At 43.7% G+C, this 26,457-nt stretch overlaps 3 protein-coding genes across 5 annotated transcripts in view; 1 reads left to right on the top strand and 2 right to left on the bottom strand.

The window, feature by feature from the left end:
* Nucleotides 1-14,673, bottom strand: part of rhbdf1b (rhomboid 5 homolog 1b (Drosophila)) — a 30,830-nt gene extending 16,157 nt beyond the window's left edge. For both annotated transcript variants that reach the window (XM_068583035.1, XM_068583036.1), the window contains exon 1: nt 14,334-14,673. The gene's annotated coding sequence lies outside the window, so the exon portion shown is untranslated. The remainder of the gene's footprint in view (nt 1-14,333) is intronic.
* A 4,386-nt stretch (nt 14,674-19,059) lies between these two features.
* hbae4 (hemoglobin alpha embryonic-4) lies at nt 19,060-22,384 on the top strand. 2 transcript variants are annotated; one of them, XM_068583564.1, is made up of 4 exons: nt 19,060-19,110; nt 20,236-20,359; nt 21,040-21,244; nt 22,110-22,384. In XM_068583564.1, exons 2-4 carry the CDS (start codon nt 20,268-20,270, stop codon nt 22,236-22,238), a joined length of 426 nt encoding a protein of 141 aa, XP_068439665.1. In that variant the 5' UTR covers nt 19,060-19,110; nt 20,236-20,267; the 3' UTR covers nt 22,239-22,384. The 2 variants fall into 2 exon arrangements, with proteins under 2 accessions (XP_068439665.1, XP_068439664.1); XM_068583563.1 differs by lacking the exon at nt 19,060-19,110 and having other exon boundaries at nt 20,062-20,359; nt 22,110-22,383.
* A 2,307-nt stretch (nt 22,385-24,691) lies between these two features.
* LOC137789502 (hemoglobin subunit beta-1-like) lies at nt 24,692-25,509 on the bottom strand. The gene is made up of 3 exons (XM_068583163.1): nt 25,341-25,509; nt 25,019-25,241; nt 24,692-24,930 (listed from the first exon to the last, which is right to left on the bottom strand). The coding sequence occupies exons 1-3, from the start codon at nt 25,430-25,432 to the stop codon at nt 24,802-24,804; spliced, it is 444 nt and encodes a 147-aa protein (XP_068439264.1). The 5' UTR covers nt 25,433-25,509; the 3' UTR covers nt 24,692-24,801.
* Between the last annotated feature and the right edge of the window lie 948 nt (nt 25,510-26,457).

Raw genomic sequence — 26,457 nt, 5'->3', positions numbered from 1 at the left:
TCCAATTGACCATCATCTCCGTTCTTACTCGGCACATAATGCAGCTGGGACTTTGGTCGGGGTTGCGAGTCGAAAAAGAAAGATTGCTGTTCATTTTTGCTGCAGTCATAACACCTTGGAACATATTTCTCATAGGAGATAAAAACACAGGGGAAGGGATTGATTTCTAACTTCACCAAAAACCCCACAACATAAATAATAACACGCTAACATAATATATGGCTCCTTAGGCTTGAAAGTAGTGCTCAGTTTCCACTGTTAGCTCGTGAGCTGGGCGTGCTATCATCAGCATTTTAGCACATCACTGGATTATAGTAATAATTTCCATATAGCCTGACCAATACTACATGTTGAAACCAATAATAAATACAGTATTCATATTTGAGAAAATCTGATGAAGATTAATTGGCCGTTATTCTTTAACACATTTCACATCACACAGAAACAATTTCAATACAAATGCCTTAAATGTGGTTATTAATGAGTTGTGACAGTGTTTCTATAATCTCATATTTGGTCTGTGCTACAGTTTACTTTTAATAACCAGCCATAGCTCGTATCAATATACCTGCAATGAGCAAATATTGGCTGTCAGTTTAAGCGACTGATCAAATAATGAAAATTGTAAATTCAATTTCTTTAAGGCGAGCAGGTCATGGACCAGACAAAAGGTGCAGTTATACCTCGAGCTACGGGCTGTTGAGGTGGTGAATAAAAGCCTTGTTTGGTAGTTTTATAGCGTGTCTTGTCTTGAGTATTTTTTTTTCAAATGACATTTAGTGTGAAACAATGTGTCTGTGCTGCAGCAGTCTGTGCTGCAGCAGTCTGTGCTGCAGCAGTCTGTGCTGCAGTAGTCTGGTTACAGCGCATGGCCCAAGGGGAAGTCCTTGAGCAGAGAGGGGGCTCTTACTGGATAACAGGACATCTGCATGGGGCGCTGGCGAGACGTTAGGACCGAGCGCCAACAAGGAGCTCCTGTAGACCTCAGCTGTGAATCAATGTCAATCATTGCTCTGCGAGAAATTACAGGCCCTCCCCTCCCTTTCCAAAAAGCCATCTTCAGCTGAACAGTCATCTCCTCCGTCAAACGAGCCGCGATACTTAAACATCTGGCGTCAGCCGAGTCAAACGATTTCTCTCACTTAATACAGTACAATCAGTCTGAGTGCAATAAGTGATATCATTCTCTTTTTCGTGTGTTGGACCTACATCGCCTACATTTCCCAGCAAGCTGTGCAGCAATGCCTGCAGAACAGGTGTGAACTTGTAGCCCTCAGTGAAACGTGGGTGTTGGGACAAATAAGAGGTGTGATTACTCAGCTGTGGACGGAAGCAGTAGCGCACAGCGAGAGCTGAGCGTGTGTTTCCACCCAGCAGCGCAGCAAAGCTGTCAAACACATCACGGCTTGTTCATTACATACTGATCTACTGAGGTTACCGGTGGGTGTGGATTACAATGTCGACAATGGATTTGACTCTGTGAATTTAGGTGTAGCGTTTCATACCGCATCGCTTTACTCTCCCGATGACTGTGGCGACCCCTTCGCTCTTCCTCTCGCACAAACGACATTGTCGCACTTTTACTTTCGTTTGTGACGAAATGCGTTTCCACCGGCTGCACTTTCAGTTTAATGCTAATTTTCCAAATCTGAGCGTGCCAACACACTGAACTAAGATGGTAAACATGGTACACGTTATATATAGTATATATATTGAAGAAATATGCTTCGTAGCTGTAAACTCTGAGGCCTGACGAAACAAATACCTTTTGAATAGAAAGAAATGTGAATTATTCCCGTAGACCGACACTAAAAGGCACAACACCGTGAGCCTTTTGGCCTCTCGGCTGCCCGTCAGTGTGTGTTTTGGTCTCTGCGGCCACATGTGGAAGCCGGTGCGTCCTCTTACGGTCACTGAGGATAAACACACCCCTGCAAATAGAAACCTTCAGCGGGACAATCCATCACCACATCCTTTGCTTGCTCTGCGCTGGAGATACTCAGTGTGTGTGTTGACGTGCACAGTGACAGCAGCGCAGACTCAGATGTACTGACACAATAAAGCATGATGCACATGCAAACCTGCACCCACGCATACAGTCTCATACAGTCAACACTCACTTGACAGCCTTTGCTTCAGCCTCTCAGGGGCAAGCGTCTTGTTTTGCAATCCTCCATACGGCTGAAGACGAGATGACGCGGGGGGGGGGATCTCGTCTTGTTTCCAAAATCCTACATCATGATCTCTCTTCATTTTTTTTCCCCCTCCAGCTGGGTTTTCATGACAGGCAGATTAGGGCCTGTAATCCCTGCCGCTGTACACCACATGACATCGCTCCTGCTGTCCGGCCACAGAGGCTCATGCTGACCCTTGATTGGACGGCGATATTGCCGAGCGGGAAGATATTCACACTCAACGCCGAAGAAGTGAAAGTCATCACACGATCGCCTGGTAGGGAGTCAACTGCCGGGCTTTAATGTCTGAACAATGGGTGATGGCTGATGTATTGAGAAGTATCCCAGGAAAGGATCTTGTGTGCCTCGTGTGCCTGTCGGGGATTGTAGCAGAACAGCAGCGTAATTGGATCATTTTCACATTTGGGGGGGGGTACATTTCCTGACATGCCAGGACACAATTAAACGCAGGCATCCCTCCGGCAGCAGAGCGAGACTTGTCCCGACGCTGCTCCCTGATTCTGCTCTTTGAAGCCGAGGCCCACAGCCGCTGTGGCACGGAAACTCACTGCGACTGCATGTAAACACGCTTTGATATTCAGCGGATGGGTGAATGGATGTCAACGACGTGATCTCTGCTCCGTCTCCTTTCGTTCTCTGAACCTTCTCCTGTTCCTCTCTTCCTTTCTCTTCCTGTCTGCTCGTGTTCCTGCTCCACCTCGCTCATAGAGGCAGGTTATTCTGAAGCTATTTAGTCAAATTGGATTCTCATCAAGCAGCAACGGCGATTAAAATCTGTTTATTACGACAACAGAAAAAGCTGATTTAGGCACAGTACGAGCCAATAGAAATCTCAATAACCCTGGCTGCTCTGGCTTCATTTGAGCAGGCTCTGATTAGAGGTTCAAACTGATGTGTTTTGTCATTTAGGGGAACGGTGAACGGGGGACGAGTCGTAGTCTTTTCTCTTCTTTTTTTTGCACTCTAAGAGGAAGGTGCTGTAAAACTGTCAATTACCAGAGCACTTCCAAGTTAATTGGTTGGGGACTGAGCAGCAGATTAATGCTCAGCTCGGTTTGAACTTCATCACGCCGGCGCTGCTCTGCTCTAACAGGCTCAACAACCTGCCCGACAACACCACTGGGTCCTTTCTAACTTCAGGGTGAAGGCAGTCTTTTTAGGATGGTGCTTTCAGAAGCTGTGGTCCTGGGAACTGACCGCCTGCTCCAGGTGAAAGCCCGAGTCTTGAACTTCACACTGGCCAAGCACGCTGCATGCAGCCTGCTATCGTAATCTGTGGTGCTTTGCAGTGAAGTGTATGAAGGGAAACATGTAATCTTGTTACAGGATAGTCTCCTCCGAAATTTGAGTTCATTGTCTCCAGAGAAGAGACAATGCTTTACAACAGGAACTTATTTGGGGCATTTAGAAATGAATCAAATGCTTCTCATCATCTGTTCTCGTTCCGTTGGGATCTTCTAAAAGACTGCACATCTGCATTTTTTCTCCCTCCATCATCCTGTTGGCTGTGATGTAACTAAGCACGAGTAGGTCACATAGATTAAGAGAGTTATGCTGTGTGCTCCCCACCACCACCACCATAGGACCACGTATGCTCTGGGCTCTCATCTGCGCCAGATGTTACAGTCACAGCACAATATGTCATATCCTATGTGTGTAGTATCATGAGTGTGTGTGTGTGTGCGTGTGTGTGCAAATCAACAATAATACAAAACGAGCAGTCCATGATAGCAATCGTCATCTCCTCAATTTATCTTTGCCCGACCAAAATCTCATCCAAAGTCCAATTTGACTTCTTGACTTCCTGAGGATTTCGTGACTACTCATTATCATATTTTAAAAAATCATATATAGCAACATTTTGTGTATTCATGTTGGAAAAGCCAATTCCTTTGTCTGATGATACATGATACAACCCTCCTGATTCAAAACGCGAACATCCATCTGGAGTTTAAAGGTTTTGAAACGGCTGTGGTTGTCTTGTGGCGTCTGTCTACCATCTTGATAAAGAGTGAGGGGGCGCGGTTAGTTCGTCAATCAGCAGCTGTGACGCGACGCCTTCGACTCACTTCGGTGCGCCGACCCACTGTCGTACACACACAAACTGCAAAACCACGCACACAGGAAGCGATTACTTAAAGCTACTTCCCTAAATTTAGCAACAAAAGTGAAACAAAGGTATAATCAACGCCGAAAAAAGCCAGTATCGTTGTCACTGCTCGTGTTTTTTCAAGACTCCTCTTAAGCGCCTTCACAAAAAGGCCTTTGAAGCGCCGCATGCCCTCGGCGCTCCCTCGTGACACTTGGTTTTCTCATTCAAGTGTTTTGTTTTTTTCCATCATGCCTTTCAATCCTAACACCATCTGCTATTGAGAGAAACTCTCAAAAGCTTGAAATCCACTTTTGGAGAGAACCAGTGCCCTCATCCTGTTCTGCTCTGTGACACACAAAAAAACAGTCAAAAACCGCAATCTGGCGGCGTTGCAGGAGCTCCAAGTCTTCACGTTGACGCTAACATTTGTGATTGTTTATTGCTAAAAGCTGCAGGATAACAAAGACGTGCTGTCTGCTATCAGCTGCTCTGTGTGGCACTTCGGTTCAGCACATCATCAGTAATTAACACGCAACATTAGCGTAACTTTCTCTTTTTTCTTCCAAAGTGCGAGAAGTCGAATGCCCGAAGATTAGATCTACGGCCGTGCTGCCAATGCACACAGTAAGTCCTAAACCATAGGACGGGCCGTGTCACTTATTGCCAATGGATTATCTATCCAGCTTACAATGTCAGTGACTTCTTCATCTCATGAATGTGAGAGACCCTTTGTTGTTATGGTTGTCCATTTTGGGTCCGTCTGCTCAACTTGATAGTGAATAATACATGATACAGTACTGCTGCATAGATGAACTGATTGAGAGAGAAAATAAATGCCAGATTAGCTGATAATGAAAATATGAATGAATAGTTGCAGTATATGCTTTTTGCAATATGATTTTTTTTTAAAAAGCATTAGTTTAAGAAAGATGTGTTTTCTCTTCCGGGATAATGTCCTTTGGCCTTAATAAATAAGGGCACAGCATAAAAAGCTGCTTAACGACACAGAGATAAACAGTAGCACACACAATCAGAGCCGATGAGATGTCAGGCCGGCTTTCTCCGTCTGTCTCTCAGCACAATCATCTCTCTCTCTCGACTCCACTACTCCGCTGTGTCAGCAGGAGATTTAATTGGCAACTTGAAGCTGAGACGTAAGCAGCGGAAGTTATCCTCGGATAAACTTTTCCTCCACTTTTGTTTGTTGCAAAATCAAGAAGTCTCCCATGACAGAAATTAAGAGATGTTAAAAGGACTGGCAGAGGCTATCATGTGCTTCCTTTTCTCTGGATTGGTGTGTGGCCTGTGGGAAAGCTGCTGATAACATTCACACCACGGCCCACGGCACTTTGTTTCTCACACACACGTCTTCCAAAGCAGCCTGCACCGGACGACAAGAAAAGAAAGTAATGTGATCTTTGCAGGGCTTTGTTCTCAAGGTTATTGTTGTTGTCTTCTGTAAAGAGCTCAACAGAACAAAAATGTCGACAATCAACTCCGGAGAAGTTTAAAAAAAAAGGTTTGAAAAGTTGTAAATGTTCTACCGCTGTGTTGACATGACTACAAAGCTGCGGCCGCACTGCGCGACTCGTCTGCAGATGACCTGACGTGTGTCGAGGCCGGGGGAAGAGGAAAATACAGCAACACATGGAGGGTGATGGAAAAAGCAGAGAAACGTGTATGCCATGTTGGGATGAGATGAAGGGAGCAAGGAGGAAAGAAAAACAAAAGTAAATCCATTGCATGCACACCGGAGGATAAACAGCGTGATGCTGTGTGGAGGGGAAAGACAGATGAATGGACCTCGAAACCAAATCTATGAGATGAAAGCAAATAACACCGCCGGCTCCGTCGTCGTTGTTTGCACTGTTACCACCGTTAGCCGCGAGCCGCTAGCTCAGCCCATTGTCCAGTGGAAAAGTGTGTGGGAGGCAATGGGCATGCTCTGAATATGTAGCATCGTTAAACAGTCAATAATCACCGCCAACTGCATTACAATATGAATGACTTAATGGAAAGAAAGTCCCTAAAGAAAAATCCAGCATAGCTATTCATCACTCCAACTGTTCCAACGCCTGATGGCACATTTGAGTGCCAGACATGGCGCTGGAGAGAGTAACGGTTGCTCAGCTGCTGTGCCAGGTGGAGGACTTGAGAGGAAAGTTTTCTCCGCAGAGAGAACGTCTGGTTCCCTTCAGCCAGTCGAGTCTCTTATGAAGTAGACGCTGGAGACTGCGGCATGGCGTGGTGGGAGATGAGGGACGATAGAGAGCGGCAGAGGAAGAGAGACAGGAACTCTGTCTTTTCTTTTTTTTGTTTCTGTGTACTATGCGCGCGTCTTTTATCATTTTTCCGGCCCACCCTTTATCTTACTCAATCTTTTGAAGCACGGCCTCAACAAGCATAGCACACCTTGTGCTGACGCAGCACTAACGGAGCAGACATGAAAGAGTAAAAGTACGCTCAGACATGCACGCTTTTTTTAAACTTCTCAGCAGTGCTGAGCAATATGATGAAAATAATCATTTATGTTGTGGATATGATGACGAAAGGTGGGGGATGGCAAACAATAAAACAGCTAGAACAGTCCAGAAAGTTCATTAAAAAATGCATCACTTTAATGTGATGCAGCCTTAAAAAACAATAATATCCATAAAATATTGATATACTGCCCAGCTGATTCGTTATAATAAACCGATTGAGTTTTTTATCCTTCTAGCTTTGCCCTGAATAAACATGTATGTGTCTGTTTGAAATGCCTTCTAGTGCTTACTTCATTCAGCGTTAGCATTATGGCATTTTGTTCTATATTCTCAGCATTAACCTTCCTAAGTAGTCGAGTGATTGAGGCCAAAGGGCCCTATGAGGACTTACCAGGCCTTATGGATTATATTACAGCTGCAAACTAGACAAGAGTCTGAGATATAGAGAGACTAGAGTGTGTAATATGGCACATTTAATGAACCTCCCAGATTATATATACACTTCTGAAACCTGGGATGTACACTCAAGCATCGAGCCTCCAGAGCGCTGCTCGGGAGTCGGGACACATCACTGCTCCTGCAGATCGCTGCTGAACTCTGTGCACGACCTTCTGGCTGCTGCGCGGCCAAGAAATACAAACTGAGCTCCAAAACATCCAAGAAAAGGCAGAACACGAAAACTCTTTTGTAACAAAACAGGGCTAAACGTATAATCATGAGGTTTATGCAATTGAGGTTAAGTCTTTTTTTTTTTACTTCATGAGAATTGCTGTTTGTACTGAGGTCTAACATAACCATCAAATCAACAACAGCTCAACATTGTGTTTGTTGAGGACAGGCATCACTCTGAAACTAAAAATTATTAAACGATAACAGGAGAGGAGTTGATTGACCACATGTTGACCACATCTGTAGAATAAGCCCCATGAGTCATAGAGAAACAATGCGGTGAACACGGGACACAGATAAAGAGCATAGTGGAGCGTTTAGCAGCTGAAGAGACAGATATTTCCTTTAAGGAGTTGGTGGAGACCAAACCAGAGCGACAAAGAGAGTGATTAGCTAAAGCTAAACGCCACGCAGAGCTCCAACAAACCCTGGTCTCCGGTGTCAAAGTCCTTCGCTTGGCACAACCATCCTCTCCACCGACTACCTGCCGATACCTTTTCCTGTGGCGCAATAACTTTCCTCATCCCATTAAAAGAGACGGGTTAGGCTTCAAACATATTCAAACTCTATTTATCCACTGGAAGAGATTCTCAAGGACACAGTACAAAAGAAAAAAATGAAAAGAATTTCTCATTAAAGATTTAAGACCCCAAACGGTCATCTTCTGATTACCGTACCAAAAAAAGTGAAAAGGTCACGCAACCACTCTTTGGGTTTAAATATAGTCGTAAATGTCGCTACGATCTCTTCGTTAAGGTTTTACGATGTATTTTATGGGTCTTTGTCTTGTAATGTAAGTCAGTAAAGCCCACTGTGGTCAATTAAATCTGTCGCTTAAGAAGGAATGGCTGCTGGAGAGATAGTGCAGGGGAGAAATCGATCAAACGGAGTGAAGAGCCGTGGAAAGAGAGACAGAGCTGACAGGCAGGGGGAGTAACAAAGAGAGCAGCCCAGCTGACCCTCATAGGAAGCCGCTTTGTGTCGGCCGCATGGTGACAGGAAGGGCACCGCCACAATGAGAGTCTACTCAAGTACGGCCTCGCCTGGAGACATGAATAGACTCCTCAGCTGCCATCCATGCCTCGCAGCGCCCCTCCTTCCTGCCGTCCTTCGGCGCAGCCAGCAAACTCCTGCTGAGAGCGCCAATACAACAGCTTCCTGTGTTGGCTGGCCTTGTATGAAAACGTAATGTAATTGCCCACAGATGCCACATTAGGCAAGAAAGTGAGTGGGGTAGAGAATTGGCTCTGAAAAGAATATTAAGAGGGAAAAATGGAGATCATAATTGCGGTTTCAAAGCGACAGAGAAAGAGAAAGAGTCATTGAGGATCTTCATGGAGGAGTCTGGAGTCCCTCAGGAGAACTCTGGCCGGCGGACAGCATTGTCATCAAGCGGACATTAAAGTTTGGAAACCAGTGTATGCCACATAATGGGCAGATTAAAATTCCTTTTTGATAGACAGCTTGCTATTCATCCAGACCTTTTGGGACAAGTTCAAGAAAAAGACAAAGGGCTCCCATTCAAGAAGTTCTGATGACAAACTTCCAGATTGATTCATTCCTTAAAGTCGACAAATACCATGAAAACCAACAATGCTTCTTTTGGATCTCCCTACTTTCAACTGGCATATAATTCCCCCTGGAGACCGTAGTTTTAAACTGAAACAGGAGTGAAAAGGACTTTTGTATTTAGGGCTCGAGTGAAGGATATACACACAACAACTACATTACAAGTCACTCTGTGCAACAATGGGGCTCACTGAAGTCAGGCTTCATATATGGGAACAATTCATCCATGGTTTAACACTTTTCATTGTTGCTTTGATGAATTAATGTGTAATATGTTATGGGAACACACAAGTAAAATAGTATATTTCTTAAAAACAGCCAGTACTTATATTGTATCTGTGACACTTTTGCAGTTGCCAGGGTCGACATGAAAAGATCAACTTCAGCGTGACCAGAGCAATTTATTTATTAGCATTTTGGAGTTCATGAGCATGAACTAGTTAGCAAGCAAGCAGATATATTATCAGTTAAAGTAATGAATGAATGGTTGATCCAAACATTGACTCATTTATAGTAAGAACATAAAGCAGAGAGAAGCAAATACCAACCGCCCAACCAATTGCCTGAGGAAAAAACTAAAATGCACAAATATGTCACGGTGTTGGGTGGCTTCCGGTTTTATTTTGTAGTTTGTCCTCTGTGTCTCTGCACTTCCTGCCCCTGTGTGCCTTGTTCCTTGTGCATGCTTCCTGATTGTCTGATTGTCGTCACCTGTGTTTCCTCGTTGTTCCCACCTGTGTCTCATTTCCTTCTCCTTGTATTTAAACCCTGTTTGTCTCCTGTCCCCTCGTCGGCTTGCACTGTGTTACGCTGCTGTGTGAACTGGGTGGAGATGTCCTGTCGTATTTCAGTTTTTAATTTCTGTTCGAGTCCCATCTTGATTCCCGTTTTGTTCTTTCGCCTTTTTGGACCCAGTCTGTTTTGAAGCTGGTCCTCGTTTTGTTTGTTGGAAATAAATATTCTTGGAACGGTTCTTCAGCGTTCAGACACCTCCCTCGACAAAATATCCATCAAATATGGGTCTTTTAAAAAGAACGACCTGCTTTAGCGGGTCTGTGGTGGCGCCGCTCGGCTGTATAAACATTAGTTGTGACAGTAAAATATCTCCAGTAGCAGCTGACTTATTCAGACGCAGATTCTCCCAGTGGACATCAACTCTGCACAGATTTCGCTGACGTTTCCCTCAAAACCTCCTCATGCAGCTTCAACCCAGCTGATGAAAACCACGTTTGCATTTTATCGAAAAGATTCACAGTGCGGATGTTAAAAAGTAACTGAATGACAGTAAATCTGCTCGTTATCCATATCCTCCATCATACCCAGGTTTAATGATCCACTGATGAACTCTCAGCGACCCCACGGCGCACACTTCCACTGTTGCTGATCCTTCAGTCTGTTGAACCCTCGACAATCTGCTTAAATTACAGTTATATGTATGTCTCTGTCTCGAGGACACGGAGGACGAATTAAAACGCTACTGGCTGTTGGAAGAGGGATCAGTGTGACTGCAAATGAAAAGTCACGTCAATGAGAGCAACAGAACTGAGTGTGATCCTGACACATTGTTTTTTTTTTTTGCATGTTATTTTGTCCTGTAACGTAAAAATAGGAAGCAAGTACGAACTTGCTTTTTGTCCTTTTCTATCACGTGTGACACGCGTGTATCGGCCCCTCTGATAAGGCCGCCCTGGTTTTGAATCCGCCCGACAATGTGCTGTCCACGACAGCTGATAACAGCGAAAGCGACTGCCTTTCCTTCACACACTGGTGACTCTCTCCGCAGCCGTCTGATGGCGGCAGGTATCTGCTCCATCTGCGCTCTCTCACCGCAGCTCTGATGTCACCGTGACAGTGATACATCTTGCGCAACCGGCACCAGATGGTTGCACGATAACGACAGACACCTCCGTCCGTATGTGCAAATCTGCCGGGGGGTCCGTGATGCTGTGTTTGTTTGCAATGGACTTTTAAATCAACGAGCCTGTTGGAACCCGATACGTTGGGAAATAGTTCACACAGTTGCACGAGCCAATTCAAACTTCCCTCTCTCCCTCAGGACTGCCCGTGACTGTGCCATCTGCAGGTCTGGCCAGATTTCGCCTGGAGCGACGCTGGCTAACATGTTAAGGACGCTAATGTTTCGCAGGTACAATGTTTATCTGGTTCACCATCTTAGATTAGTGTGTAAGCCCGCTAACATCTACTAATTAGCTCTAAAGTGCTAACTACAGAGGCGGCTGATGGGAAAGCCACTAGTTTTGGTATTGGGTCATAAATCCCAGCGCTAGAGAGATTAAAAAACTTGGACCTGCAGAAGTTGTGATGGCCATTTTTCACTATTTTCCAATGCCTGACAACATGACCTCGTTATAACAAACTCAAAGAAAATGAAATAATCATCCAAAAGCCTCAGTTCTGTCAACAACCCGGTACAAGCATCAGTTTAAAGTTGGAACTAGCACAACATGGCAGTTCAGTACAATCCTCCACATGCTGTTGTCTCCTGCTCTCCTTGCTTTCGTTGCGATCACTTGTCAAAATTTTGAACAGCATCCTGAGATGTAAGAACTACTTGTGCAGTGACAAGCATTGTCCTAAAACACAAGCAAGGAAGACAAGCTCGTAGGCGCTGGAGAAGATCCACACGTGGGCAAACCGCCATGAAAAAGGCCATTGTGAAAGATGCCGCAGGGCTCCTGGGGAAAGCAACCAGTTTTCCATCCGGATGCACACATTACAGAGCTCCACGTAAACATGAAGGTGCGTTTCATTTCTCAGAGCAGCGGCCCAGAAATAAACCTGCTATTGTCACTGCTGCTTTTTCTATCCAGCCTGTTGCAACACGCTGACACGGCAGCCTCAGTGTGCCAGGGGGGAGAGAGACGGAGACGTCAAGAAAACACACCTGCAAAATGTCACAGATACCGTGTTCACACTTAACATCTTACAGGACGCCGTCAACTTCCTGTTCAGAGCTGTGTGTGTGTGTGTGTGTGTGTGTGTGTGTGTGTGTGTGTGTCTGTGTCGACCTCAGACCATGTGAAGCACTTTCACTTGTAATTTCGCGTGTCAAAGTCAGGACTTGTTTTATTGCAAAGCAGTTTACGGGTAAAAGGATCAAGAAGAGTTTTAGGTTCACTCAGGGGCGGTTAAAGGACCATTTCTACTTTTACTGTGATCTGAGTTTTTACTTTTCTTTAAAAGGTATTTTCTAAATCTTTGATACTCCTTTTGGAATCTTAAATCAAAAAATACCAAAATATTACAGTTATCAAAGTCAAATGAGAGGATTGACTGTTTTGTTTTTTTGAATATCTCTACGGTTTTGGCCTCTTTTTACTTGTTTACATACACAAATATAGATTAATCAAGAAAATCAGCAGCAGGTTAATTGATAATAAAAATAATAGTCAGTTTACAGCATTAATTGTCACGCCTTTTACATGCTTGCTCCAAAAGCCCTCAATCATTTAGTTCCTAAAAGCAGAAGATAAGAGATTGAATTTGGTCCAATCAATTAATTACTGTATACCATAAAATGTTGATGACCCTATTGAAATATGTCACACACTTAACACACACTTCACACACAACACTGCGTCTCCTTTGGTTCTGAGTAATACACCATCACACACCCAAGTCGCCGCAGTTACTCATAAACACCTTTGAAATACACCTGCAGTCTGGTTCACAGTAAAATAAAAACACCAGAGCCGACCTGCGCCCTAACAGCTATAGAGGAATTATTATGGTTAGATATAATAAGCATTGAATAATATTAAGAATCCAACTCATTGTACCGTGAAATGACAAAAGGCCCGTGAAGCCCTGAAAGAATACACAACAATCCTGTGTTAACCACCAACCTTATTTCAGCTATTTAACCAAAACCCATTACAAAAAAAAAGAACTTTGACATCAAGACGAAGGAAGCAGAAGTGCAAAATACTTACTCACGTTGTGGTTTGAGAACTCATTCCTGCAGAACTTTACATCCACGATGCAGCAGCCAACGTGAGCTGCAAGTCAGTGAGCGCTGATCTGATGATGATGATGATGATGATGATGATGACATGCTGAAGAGCCCTGAAGCTCCGCCCCCCAGCTGCAGCGGCACAGCGGGTGCTCGTGTCATCACAGTTCACTAAGATTAAATGTGTTGCATGCGATTTGCACCCGTTGACCAGCTCTCCATGGGGATCCCCATGCAAAACACCTCGCCACGTGTGAGGTCAGGTGGGCAGTTCTTGAGATATGCCAAGAACATGCAGACGTGGATTACTTGCTTTATAGTGAGATGTACAAATAATGTTTACTAAAAGCATTCAGTTCACAGCGAACGTTCTCTGTAGGTTCACGAGATCCTATGAGTCTACCAGACAAGATGCTTCCACCAGCTACAGTGGTGTGAAATGAAAAAGAAGAGAAAGCTGGAATTTGTCAAAGTACTGCTCCTTTGCTCGAAGCAACTTTTATTCATTTTGGAGCAAGACACAGGTTCAAACCTGGTCACTGGTCCTGTTTCCCTCAGGACCCATCGTCCAGGTGTGTGTGTGCGCGTGTGCGCGTGTGTGTGTGTGTGTGTGTGTGTGTGTGTGTGTGTGTGTGTGTGTGTGTGTGTGTTGTGTAATGTACATGCATGCAACTTGATTTAGCCTTTTGGAGCATAATATGAAGATGAGATCTTGCCTCTGGGTCATGAGATATGGAATGCCACACAAACACACACACATACACACACACACACACACACATCCCTCATTGATGAAGTTTCCTCTGCCATGACCTTCCAGCAGTAGAGCAAGGCATCATTAAAGCAAGGTGAATCATGGGAAGGAAAAAAATAAGTTCAAGAGTTCATCCAAGTCTTACTCTAGCAGAAAAGAGCCAACTAGTTAAGCCTAGCACACACACACGCACGCACGCGCACACACACACACACACACACACACACACACACACACACACACACACACACACACACACACACTCTTGTTGCTCTCATTTTCAACAATCTTGATCTTGTCATTGGACTTCATTTAAAAGGCTTCAGCCACTCCAGATGTGACCAGCTCTTGAGTGCACGTCACGCATGACCTGAAACTGTCACCCACGGGGTCCCCGCACCCTGAGCCCGAGCCCCCTGTGTGCTGCAGCGCCGTTAAATATATATATATATATTTTAAAAGCCTGCATACCTGCGCTGAGACCCTGAAGCTGGCCAGCCCGGTGCTCGCGCCGCACACACAGCGGGGTGAGCACGGACCGACAGCCGGTGTGGGAAGAGACATGCTCGGTGTGACACCCGGCGGCTCCCGCACTTACCCTCCAACAGCCCCTCCGGCTCCCGCAGCACCGCGCCGACGGCTCCTCCCGGTGAGCTGCCGACAGCCGGTCACTTCATAAGTTGCCCCCACCACGCATGACGCGAGCGCGAGGAAGGAGCAGTTTCACTGACAAGCGCGAGCTCCAGATGTCAGCGAGGGCGGCGCGGAGATGTATCTTCAAAGAGGTTTCTTCATGAGGCGGCTACAAATGTCAGCCGGATGGAACCGGTGTCCCGGTTGAAGCGCCGCGGGTCCTCCGCCGCTGTCCGCCCGCCGCACCGGCTCTGAGTGTCGGTGTGACCGGAGGCTCCCGGTCCGCCCGCGCTGCCGCCGCCTGATGTCACAACACCGACCGACCGCTCGCCTCCTGACTGCATGTCCGCAGGTCGACCTCACGGCGCCGCCTACCGGTGACACCGAGTACCTGCAGGGAGCTGTTGAAGTGGGCTGAGGGCAACCTGGTCCAAGTGTGCAGGCTTTGCTGTGATAACGAAGACGTCCCATCTGGCCATACTGGTTGGTAAACGTCAAGAATGCATTATACATATATGCATATCTTATGTCACATTTTATTTTATGTTTGTTCGCGTTTACTTTTTTAAATGGCAGCTCGTGTATTGATATGTTGGTCAGCAGGCTGTCAGGATGAGTTCTCACTTTTTGCTCTTGCAGGCAAATTTGAGTTTGAAGAATTTCCGCTGGAGATAGTGTATTCCACATTTTGGCCTGAATCAAAGCTGAATCCTCAGCTGTTTCAGATATTACACTTATTGAAAGATGCTTCAAAGCCACAGGAATGAAAATGTAATCTTAAACTGTCCAAACGGTCTTTAATTGACACAGGCTTTATGGACAAAAAGAGCCAGACACAGATGTCCGAGTCCACTGGTCACCTGGTGTTCATTTATTTCCCACATTCCATTATTCGCAGTCTGTGACACACGCACACGCACACACACATGCACACACACACACACGCAACATGTTCACAAGAAGTACCTGTTTTTGTTGCTCCATGTTTGCTCTGCATGATGTAATGTTGAACAGATGAGCAGGTACAAGTTGGGTACTTTTCAGTCAGATGCTAGTAACCGACTGCTGCGCACACACACACACACACACACACACACACACACACACACACACACACACACACACACACACACACACACACACACACACGTAAACACACATTTACAGATTTAATGGGGAAACATCTGATGTGCTTGCTCCAGAGGACGTGCATGAAGGCAACATTGTGTATTAATTTATAGTAATGTCCTTTTGGCCCTTTAGAAAATGCTACACGACCTTCTTTTTCAGTCGAAGCAGTTTTCCCCTGCAGGCTCGGTGTCTGGTTGCTCACACAGCCCAAACATATCTCCTTACTGTCCTCACCCACCACACAGTGAAGAGGAACCTTTCTCGGCTTCCTCCGACCACCGGCTCTCATCGCCGCCGCTCGCCACAAAATGTTCAGTCAGTGCAGCGATGCGGTCGTCAGATGTGAGAAGAAAAGAGCGCGCAGGATACAGCTCGGCACAAAAGCATCATATTTGTGGTTGTGAGATTGGATTGTGCTCCATACAAGCCTGGCCAGGTGCTTTTGGGCGCGGTGGGGATGAATTCCCACTTTTGCTGCGGTGATGGAATACCTGGAAAAGGATGTCATTTATGGCTTATGCAGTTCCTTGGTTTCACAAGTATTTTTCAGCAATTCGTGCACATTTTCTGTTTGTTTTCCAAATGATCCATATTTGACTTTCAATCGTAGGAAAAAAGGAAGACGGACCGAGGGAAGGAAAGAAAGCATGGTGGGATTGTGAGTGGACTGGCGCTGCATGATAACTCAGAGCTCATGGCGTGGGTGTGAAACCTTTCTCACAAACATTTTAGTCTCAGTATAGAAATACAACCCGCACATTTGTCGTCACATGACACCCCTTACTTACAGCTCAACCATTGCCCACAGGAAGTGGTCACAAGAAGAGTCAGAAGCTTGACCTTTCATAAAAAGCAGCAGTCGAACAGCGTTTGACTCGTTTTAGAAAACACAAAGAGCAGCAGACATTTGTTTTAGATTCCTTCTGCCGGCAGTGTGCAGTTTGCAGCTTGTCATGGGTCCAACTGGAAGATACATTTAGTTACATTTCTATTTTTTAAATCACAAAGTTGAAGTGAAAACCAGTTCAGCTGCTTCTAATTAAGTGGAAGTAAAAGCAGAACAGCCCATCCTGTTTAATCCGACAGAGGAGGAATTGTGAGGAAGAAAAATGAATTAACTCTAAAATAAAAATTCAGAAGTCATGCAGTGGGAAATGTTTAGGAGGGCAGACGTGTGCTGAAAGTCTCCCTTATGCCTGTAGTGCATTCAATGTGTTTAGCATGTTGGTAATTGCAGAATAAATGACATAAATATACTCACACACACACACACACACACACACACATCTGTCTCATGCGCCTTGAGGCTTGTTTCTAAACACTATTAACTGCAACACTAATTTGCTCTTTGTTGCGTCGCACACTGAGTGAGAGTCACGTTACGTGCAGCACATACAGAGACCTGCTTTCCTTTTGTAGGAACTGCTTACAATGCGAAGCTGCAGGAAATAAGCTTTAAGGATAATCAGCTGTGCCGGAAGACAAAGGGAATCAAAGGGTTTCATTAAAAAGAGGAATTGATTAACCTTTTCAACCTGCTTTTGGTCTTTTTTTCCCCTTATAAATGTTTCATAAATGTCGGTTCAAGTTGGGTGCAGAGGATTTAATCCAAATGGGAAACCAGGAAGTAACAGAGATCATGTTAATGTGTGCATGTTATAGTTCATTACACTTTACTGCTGGCCAATTAACAACAAACTGATGAACTGTAGTGTGGTGCAGATTTCTAAAGAAAATTAAATAAATGACACTTACATTTACCTTTATGATAACAGGGGAACTGTTTGGGAAATAAATGATCACTGTGATGAACGACTGTAATCTAAACTCTCAAATCAACAAATCAAACTCAGCTAAAATAAACTTTAATGCAAACTCTATCATTCTGTTGAGCTTTGAATTTAACATCAGAAAAACATTTATTACCACCTTTAAGTATAATAAAAGACACTGAGACAATAGAAGAAAATATGAAAACGTGTATATTTTAACGATATTTTTGACCTCGTAGCTCCACCTTGTGGAGTAATGGCAGTATTGTAACAGACAATACTTCACAGGGATTGGGTTGTATTCGTTTACAATGTGATGAATGAATACGGTCTCTTCCTGTGGTTAAATTCCCATGTGCTCATATGAAGATAACTTTTAGGAGAAAGTAATACTTGTTCAGTACAGCGGGACGCCAGCAGGCGACGCTGTTGGTGTCTCTGTGACTGGAGGATCTGTGGCTGCGTGACAGCAGGAGGCGCCAACAGGCCTCACCGGTCATGGTCGATGTTACACTGACTGGCTTTTCTGGACAGTCACTTGTGAATTAAGACGAAGACTCGTTTGTATTCTGACGAATGCAAATTGATTATTATCAAGATTAAATGGTATTACAATCTAATGAGTGAACGTGGCAGATACAACAGGTTTTAGGTTTTGACCCGTTTAATGCAAGGAAGTGTCTGTAATGATGCGTTTCTCTTGTTAATCCTCTGTTGCTCAGTGGGACTGCGTGGTTCGTTCATTGCGTGGGTTAAATCAAGAGAGTGAACTGCCAAAGATGGGCTCAGTAACTTGCAGAGTGATGCAGAGGTTGTGAGTTCAAGTCCCTCCAGGAGCAGGGAAGCGTTACCTGTGGCAGGTGAAGTGAATGTAGAGTTGTTTATTTGCCAATGCACGTTGAACCTATGAGGATTTGACTCATAGACATAGAATAAAACAATAACACTATCATAAAACAATGAATATAGTGCAGTAATACATATGATCACCCAGATGATGTGTCACTATTCAGACACTCAGCAAGTTAACACACGCCTCAATGTGTTTCTCTACAATTGCAAACAGGTAAACTGACTCCAGATCAGCATCTCTTTTGTGATATACCATCTTAATGAGCAGAATTATTTTAAAAGTTGAATAGGTAACATGATAAATAATATAAATTCAGTTTTGTTGCTGGTTGACAAAGTTCTGCTGCGTCAGCCTCCCACATTGATACAAACAGCATGACAGTGCATTTTTACAGAAGTGCATGTGAGGTCAAGAGATCTCTAAATAATGCTGAGTCAGCCCTCATCAGGGTGACGGCCCACACAGATCTGGGGTCTGGCAACGATTCAAATAAATACAAGCGAAACATTTTAAGGTGAAACATGCAGTTCATTTGTACTCACGTGCTCATGTGACCTCAACTCAGAAGATCAACCTGTTGAATCTCTGTTTCTGACGCAGTCATTGCGAATATGAATGAAACATGAATGAATACGCTGTGAGATTATACAGCATTAAACACAACTGGCAAAGCATGATAAAAAAAAACAAAGTCCTACGTGACTGGCAGTGACCTCTCTCACCTCTCACTCGCCCCAAAGCTTTTACTCTCTCGTCTTGTTGCACAGACGTCCTCAGACAACCCTCTACGAGAAACACCATTTCCCTGTTTTGGCAATTTCTCAACTTCATGACAATCCATGCAGCTTTTGACAAAAGCCGCATTAATAACCAGAGATGATCGAATGCATTGCGCATTGCAAAGATGTATGAAAAGTTACACACGACATCGGAAGCTTTCCCTCCTTTATTCTCCAGTCCAGAATGAAGATGGAAGAGGATTTCCGGTGAGCCCATCTTCTGAAAGTGTGTCTTCAAACCTGTTTCTGTAGTTTTTGTTCATTCCACGACTGGAATAACTCACTTTTTTAAGTTCTGTGGTTTCATGTTTAGTATTTATTTCGTGTTTGAATGGTCCAAGTGACAAAAACGTGTTCATCAAAATGTCCCTTGGCTGTTTGCTGCAGCTCCATGCAGACAAAACCCTGAGCCAAAACCTTTAGACTGGTTTGGTGGGCAACCGTCCTGGAGCCCCAGACCCCCAGAAGCCCAGGGCTGGCATTTTGTATGTAAAATATGTTTTTGGTGGAATTTTTGGGAAATACGCACTACTGATGTATCAAGAAAGAAAACCACCTGTTGCTTCTTCAAAGTGGTTATAGATTGTGTTCAAATGCATTAATAAAACCACATATTGTGTCTCTAATGCGTCTCCGTGGCTCTCCAAATGGTATCTGGAGCCAGCTGGCCTCACGCCCACTGTGGTGATCAGCAGCTTATGGAGCTGCAGATAGCAGCGGCTGAAAGACTTTATCTGAAAAGCCTCATAAACTGTAAAATATATTTGGCAGGGAAACCTCTGACTCCCATTTTGACATGTTTCTTCCTTGTCATAGTCTAGAATGAGATGAGGCAGTCAGGAGACACACAGACATGTGGAACAATTCAGCTCTAAGAAGTAGCAGCTCTATTTCCAAAGAAACATTACTTACTTATTTAGAGATACATTTAATGAATTCACAGCTTGACTTTGACCTACTTAGTTCTGAGTGTGCAGCCCTATAAAGCATGTACAACCTACTCCAACCTTCTCACAGTGTTGGACTTTGACGGCCGGGCACATGCATCCATATTATGGTAGAAATCTCCATCGTGACGCACGTAAAGCAGCAGATAGCGCAGAGGTGCGCAGCCCCCACCCAGCTGTCTGCTGTCTGCTGCCCGATAACACACAGCAGGGCAACAACACAGCCGCTGAGACCTTCATGCAGAAAGATCTTCTGAACTTCTACTCATCCGTTCCTGCGTTTTGGGGATAATGAAATGGTCGACTAACGCGGTTTTTGTTTTGTTTTTGCGCACACGTTTGTCTCCCCCCCCCCCCTGCTGTGAATCTGAATCTGAACGTTCAGCTCCAGAGTGAATCCTCTAACGTCAGGCTGCGATGCTCTCAAAGAAGCAGAAAGAGCTCATTGCAAATATCTGGGGGAGCCTGACTCCTGTGGCGGAAGATATCGGAGCCGACGCGCTTCTTAGGTGGGTTCTTGCTCTGTTTGGCACTTTTCCTTCAACAACTGTGACGTACATGAAAGTAAGTGCGTGTTGCAGCGAGTATGGCTGCGTGAGAGAGACAGCGGGATGGATGGAGGCCAGCCCTCTGCCACGAAGGTCCGATGTGTGTTTAGAAATGTCCCAAAGATACATTCATCGTGGCTGCTAACTTCAAAGAATAAACATACGCTGTACGTTTGGGCCCTTGCTAATGACGTCATAACTTCCTGTCTTATAAGAAATTGAAAACGTGTTCTCTCTCTTTTTTTTAATGACTTAATCGACACGTGGTACTACATAATTGATGGTTTATTACCGTTTATCAATACGTTATTGACATTTATTCCCGATGAAGCATCGATACATTATGGATTATTAACGGTTGGTTTGTCTATTGATAAACATAAACATCATCATGACACTGCATACTCATACTTTTGCTGACTCATCAAACTTCAGATAGTGCGGGGTCGGTAGTGAAATGTTCAAATGAGAGGGCTGTGAGTTGACAGAGACGATGATGATGATGATGATGATGATGATGATGATGATGATGATGATGATGAGTTGCCAATCTCGCCACACTCCACATTATTGATAATGTTTTCTGTGTTCCGATTACAAATGTACGTCATCGCAACGCCACTCCCAAAATCCCTCCGCAGGATGTTTGCCTCTTATCCGGGTACCAAGACCTACTTTTCCCACCTGGACATCAGCCATCGCTCCGCTCACCTGCTCTCTCACGGGAAGAAGATCGTCCTGGCCATAGCGGAGGGAGCCAAAGACATCAGCCAGCTGACCGTCACTCTGGCTCCTCTGCAGACGCTGCACGCCTACCAGCTCCGGATTGACCCCACCAACTTCAAGGTGCCTTAGAGCCAGTCAGGGGACTATTTGTAGCTGTAGTACTCCATTCAGCAAACTAGTATTTACTTGTGTATTCAGGGAGATGCACTTACATTAAAAGTAAAAATAGCAAATACAGAAAAAAAAGGCCCCTGTGATTGTAATTCAAATATTTTATATAATTAGATTATTATTACTCACGCCTTATTGTAAAAGCAGGTTGAGGTGGAGCTAATTTCTTACCACTTTGGAAAGGATTGCAACTAATGATGTATACATTTATTTTATGAATACTTCTTTTGTCTAACCGAGAGACCGAGCCTCAAAGTTATTCAAAAATAAATTAAGAAAAATGACAAAATGATTATCAAAGTAGTCGCTGTACTTGTACATGTCCTTGTGTTTAGTGTGTAATAATCTAAATGTTTTCACGTAATGTTTTGAAGTATAAAGTACACTTTTCTCTCTGAATTGTAATAAAGTAGAATTATGAGAAGAAAAGTACATGTACAAGTGTGTCAAATGTAACTTGATGCAGCACTTAAGTAAATATACTTATTTACATTCCACTGCTTATTGAAATGTTGGTGAAGTTTGCTCCCAGCATTGTTGCGTTCTCAGCGGTTTGAAAGTGACGTCGTCTCAAGTCCATATCAGATCAACCTGACGCCATCTGTTCAGCTTCAAAACAAGCACGTTGTCATATTCCTACCAACAGCTCATAGCTTCACACCATCCTGTCATGTCCATGAAACCAAAGCAAATTCATTTGAATGGAAAGATTTTGCCGTGAACCAGTTGACCTTTTTCGATCTGACTATTTCTAAGGGGACTGAGCCTCAGCTGCAGTCAGCGTTGTGATTAACGAGCCCCGCCCTCTCTGCAGCTCTTCTCTCACTGTATGCTCGTGGCCCTGGCCTGTCACATGGGGGAGGACTTCACGCCGGTGGCGCACGCCGCCATGGACAAGTACCTGTCGGCTTTCGCAGCCGTACTCGCCGAGAAATACAGATAAGACCCAGCTGCGTAAATGAGCCATGATGCCATATGACATTCAATATTTATGTACTTGTAGTTGTCATAATACAATATTTTGTAATAATAAAATGTGCAATTAACACCTTTTGATGTTGTGTTGTGTTGTATACAGCCTTGTAGGACATTGCATGATTTATCCAGTTTATTACAAATGATGCTTCCCATTTTCAAATATATGAATAAAGTGTATGCTATGTGTAAATAAGGCCTTCTCTCAGCTGACATGGCATTGCAGGGTAAACACAGATGTGATTGATGATATTAATTATGGTCTTGTTCCATGTATGTGGGCCACGGACCTGGTATTGCATATATTAGCTGACTGACACACCAACTAAAATAAAACCATATTTAATTTGATTCACACCTGTGTTCATCCTGCGCTCTAAAGGCTGCTGTGAAAAGGGCCGTAGACACTCGTCATGATGAAGGCACATACACAATTCTGAAATGATAAGCAATAAAAGGAAATTTCAATAAATTAGTTGGAGTATTTTTTTAATTTTGTATTTACGGCTTCACACTCTAATTCAGCGGTGTTGGTAAAGCAGCAATCCTACATGTGGGCGTTGCCATTGTGACGTCACACACTGGTTTGTGGGCGTTTTGAAGCTTCCAGATCTGCGATTCGGCTGTCGCCATCTTGACTTTTTTTTGCCACCAATGAGTGGAAGTTACAGCATTTGGTGGCATGATGACACCGATAGCAACCTGTCAATCACAGTAAGCCCGCCCTAATAAAGCATGCTTGTGGTCTATTTAACTCTAAACTAGAACATAATTGACCTAAATGAACTTCATGCTGTATTGCAGAAGACTTGAAACTAGCGATTGAGCCATTAGACTCATGTTTACAAAGGTTACTGAGGCAATAAGCCTGGTGAGAAGTAAAGTCATGTTCTCATCGACTTCCATACAATCAGACTTCTTGTTGCAACAGGGAGTCGCCCCTGCTGGCCAGTGGAGAGAATGCATGCTGTTAGACTTCCGCATTGCCTTCAGCCGGATGAACCGGCACCAAGAAGTCTTCCTGCCGCCAATAAATACAAAGAAGAAGTTATCCACCCCGGACAGACTTGAGTCTAAAATATACAAAAAGCATACACAATTAACACATTATACAAAAGTGCATTTGCAACTTATAACTTACAGTTATGTTGAAATGAGCGTTATTTTGTATTAAGATTTGGTGACAGCAGTAGTGGTGTTGAGCATGTACGTCAACACTCCTCACTGATAATATAACAATCTGGCTGATGCGGTCACATCAGTTCACCATATAGTATTATTTACTTGTACATGTAAACACATCTGGCATGTCTATATTTTGCTCATAGATAATGCGTTTATGTCTTTGTATTTTTCGAGTCAGACAATACTTTTGAAAAAATACAACAGCAGTAATATGTCAAATCTTAAACCAATGAGGAAGCTGCAAAGCAAGCAAGGACACGTGTGAGGTGAATCAATATCCATTGATCCAATGTAGTATAATATAGTATCAATCAATCCGGTAAAAACGTATCGGTGGCCATAGTCCAAAATGTTTCACCTTTTAAAGGAAAGGAATGCTGCTGCTCAAGGGAGCTGCGTCAGTAAATATGACGCTGTCCTTGGTGCTGAAATAAACAGCGTGCGCATGTGCCAGCTCAAAAATAACATATACTTTTGAAAACTTTAATACCTTTTTTCTTAGTTGTGTAATTGCACCCCATGATCAGTTGACAATCCAAATAATCTAGAAGACAGTTAAATCAAATAAGTTAAGCACTGGATTGTGTAGACCTGTACTTTATTTTGGTTCTGTGATAATATTGGACTTTCACATTAATCTTTCTGGCAGATAAAAAAAAGGCACAACTGTTGCTTTGAATTTGACACCTTGGACTCTGCTTTTGGTACGAGAATAATAAATTAACTGCCACAACAACAAAAAAACATTATTTTTTCATAATGCACTCTGTCATATTCTATCTCCCATATTCATCCAATAGAATCTTTTAGGACGTTTTTTTTTTTTTAATTGTTTGCATCTGATAAGTTTGATTAAAACGATGAGAAAAAAGGTGATGTTCTGTTTTCAGAAAGAAGCAAGCATTATACAACTGCATGTGGTACATGCATATCACTTTACGTTCAAAGCAACATTCCTTAATTGATAATTACATAATTGCCAAATAATCACATAAAGCCAATGTGACTTTATCATTTGGTTTGCATCCCGCAGTAATCCGTTAAATACAGCTCTACTGGAGCATACTTTAATTATAAAGTTTATCATAAACTCTATTTGTGTTGCTTTTTTAATACTGTTGAATTTTTTTATCCTGGAAAGTTCTTCTTGGAGCCTCTAATTTTGCTTTTGGTCAACCGGTACCAAACCTGTGTGCTAGGGCTCGATGGCTATGCGGAAAATACGCACGACAACCATTACACTTTGCTTCAGCTTGACTTTATTTCATTATCAGGGAAACAAGCGCCAGGTAAACAGACGTCAGATCTGCGTCCTGGAGTCCAGGTGCGCGAGCTGCCTGCTGGGTTTAGTGGTACTGCTTTCCCAGAGCGGACACCACCACGGCCAGGAACTTCTGGAAGGCCGACTGGGTATCTGGTGTGAAGGCGGCTCCCATCTTGGCTGCGACAACGATGGTCAGGCAGTCGGACAGCAACTATACGGAGGCAACACAACCGCTGAAGTCAAACTGAAGTCCAGGAAGTGCGCGCGCACTGACTCGTAAAGTGAGAGACAAAAGGTACCTTGAAGTTGTCGGGGTCGACGTGCAGCGTCTCGGAGTGCAGGATGCTCAGCTCAGCGTACGTGGCCTTGATGTTGTCCATGTTCTTCAGAGCCCGGTCCAGCCCGTGCAGCACCTTGATGCCGTGGGCTGCGATCTTCGGGTTGCCCTGGATGGCCGCCGCATTGGAGAGGTTGCCGAAGGACTCGAAGTGTCTCTGAGTCCACGGGTAGACGATCAGACACCTGTGGGGTGAGAGCAGTGGATGTTCAGACAATGTTCCTGGAGTTCGTTTGTTTTATTAACTTAATAAATCAGTGTTGCGTGTCAGGAGTCGTCCGTACCTGCTCAGAGCTTTGGGACCGACGTCATCATAGTCCAGTTTGGAAAAGATGCTGTTGATGGCAGCGCGCTCCCCAGCAGTCCAAACCACCATCGCTGCACTTGTTTAATTTGAGTTTAGGCTTGATAGAGAGGGGGGAAAAGCGGGAAAGCTTTTCTGTAATGTGTGTTTCTGAGTACCGCGTCTTTTTAAGGTCACCAGCACGCCACGCCCCCAACTGCTGTGATTGGCTGGAGATGAAGAGCGTCAGATAAACTGCAGAACCCTCCAGAAGTTTATTCAATGCCAGGAAAAGAGATATTGTAATCATAACGGAATTTTTTATTTATGTATTATTTTTACTTGATTAAATTATATATTTGCAAAGTTTGACGTCAACTGTTAAGGTTCAGTTTAAATAAGTCAATATGAGCAAAGTGTTTTCGGGATGAACCTTTTCACTCACTGGAGGAGATTTGGTCACAAACTTGTGGTAAAATGAAATATATCAGTACACTTCATTTAGGTCGTTTGTTTCCTTGGAAGGTGACATCTTCCATACTACAAATCTGAAGAGAAAAACACATTATAAATTGACACATTTCAAAAACTTTCTAAACTGTGGACATAAGCTGCAGGATGGGCCAATCAGCAGTCAGGACATTCATTAATAATATTAAATTACTAATCTGTTCATCTTGGTATTTTATGCTATTTTACTGAAAGCAGTATTGCCTGGTATCAGCATGCTTATACCATGTTAATTATTCAAATAGCTATTTATTAAAACATATAAGTTAATAAACACTGTTTATTTAATTAATAGGTAAATACATGTAGTTATGAATGTATTATTATTTGCAGTGTATTAATATGATAAGGATATAAACAAGTGTAATGTCTTCATTTGTGTCTATGAGGCTTCATTTCAAAGGTCACTGAGTTTGTCATTTGGAGAGTGTCGCATGCCAGCTGTTATCTATAAACTAGACTGGTTTCATGATAAACTAGTGTGGTTTTTATCGATAAACTAGTTTGGTTTTATCGACGAACCAGTCTGGTTTTATCTCCAGTAGCACACCATCCACCCTTGGCACCAGATGCCAAACTTCACCATAAGTTTTAGTGAAGAAAATAAC

This window comes from Clinocottus analis, unplaced genomic scaffold (assembly GCF_023055335.1).
Source record: "Clinocottus analis isolate CAN_PGR_092001 unplaced genomic scaffold, fCliAna1.0.p SCAF_19, whole genome shotgun sequence".
Taxonomy (NCBI): Eukaryota; Metazoa; Chordata; class Actinopteri; order Perciformes; family Cottidae; genus Clinocottus; species Clinocottus analis.
The sequence above is the reverse complement of the archived record's forward strand: the minus strand, read 5'-3'. Positions and strand labels throughout refer to the sequence as shown.

Coding starts and splice junctions, on each gene's coding strand:
- hbae4 (XM_068583564.1), top strand. CDS start 20,268: ATGCTCTCAAAGAAGCAGAAAGAGCTCATTGCAAATATCTGGGGGAGC. Junction 20,360..21,039: donor GGAGCCGACGCGCTTCTTAG/GTGGGTTCTTGC, acceptor ATCCCTCCGCAG/GATGTTTGCCTCTTATCCGG. Junction 21,245..22,109: donor TTGACCCCACCAACTTCAAG/GTGCCTTAGAGC, acceptor CCCTCTCTGCAG/CTCTTCTCTCACTGTATGCT.
- LOC137789502 (XM_068583163.1), bottom strand. CDS start 25,432: ATGGTGGTTTGGACTGCTGGGGAGCGCGCTGCCATCAACAGCATCTTT. Junction 25,242..25,340: donor GGTCCCAAAGCTCTGAGCAG/GTACGGACGACT, acceptor CTCACCCCACAG/GTGTCTGATCGTCTACCCGT. Junction 24,931..25,018: donor TCGACCCCGACAACTTCAAG/GTACCTTTTGTC, acceptor GCCTCCGTATAG/TTGCTGTCCGACTGCCTGAC.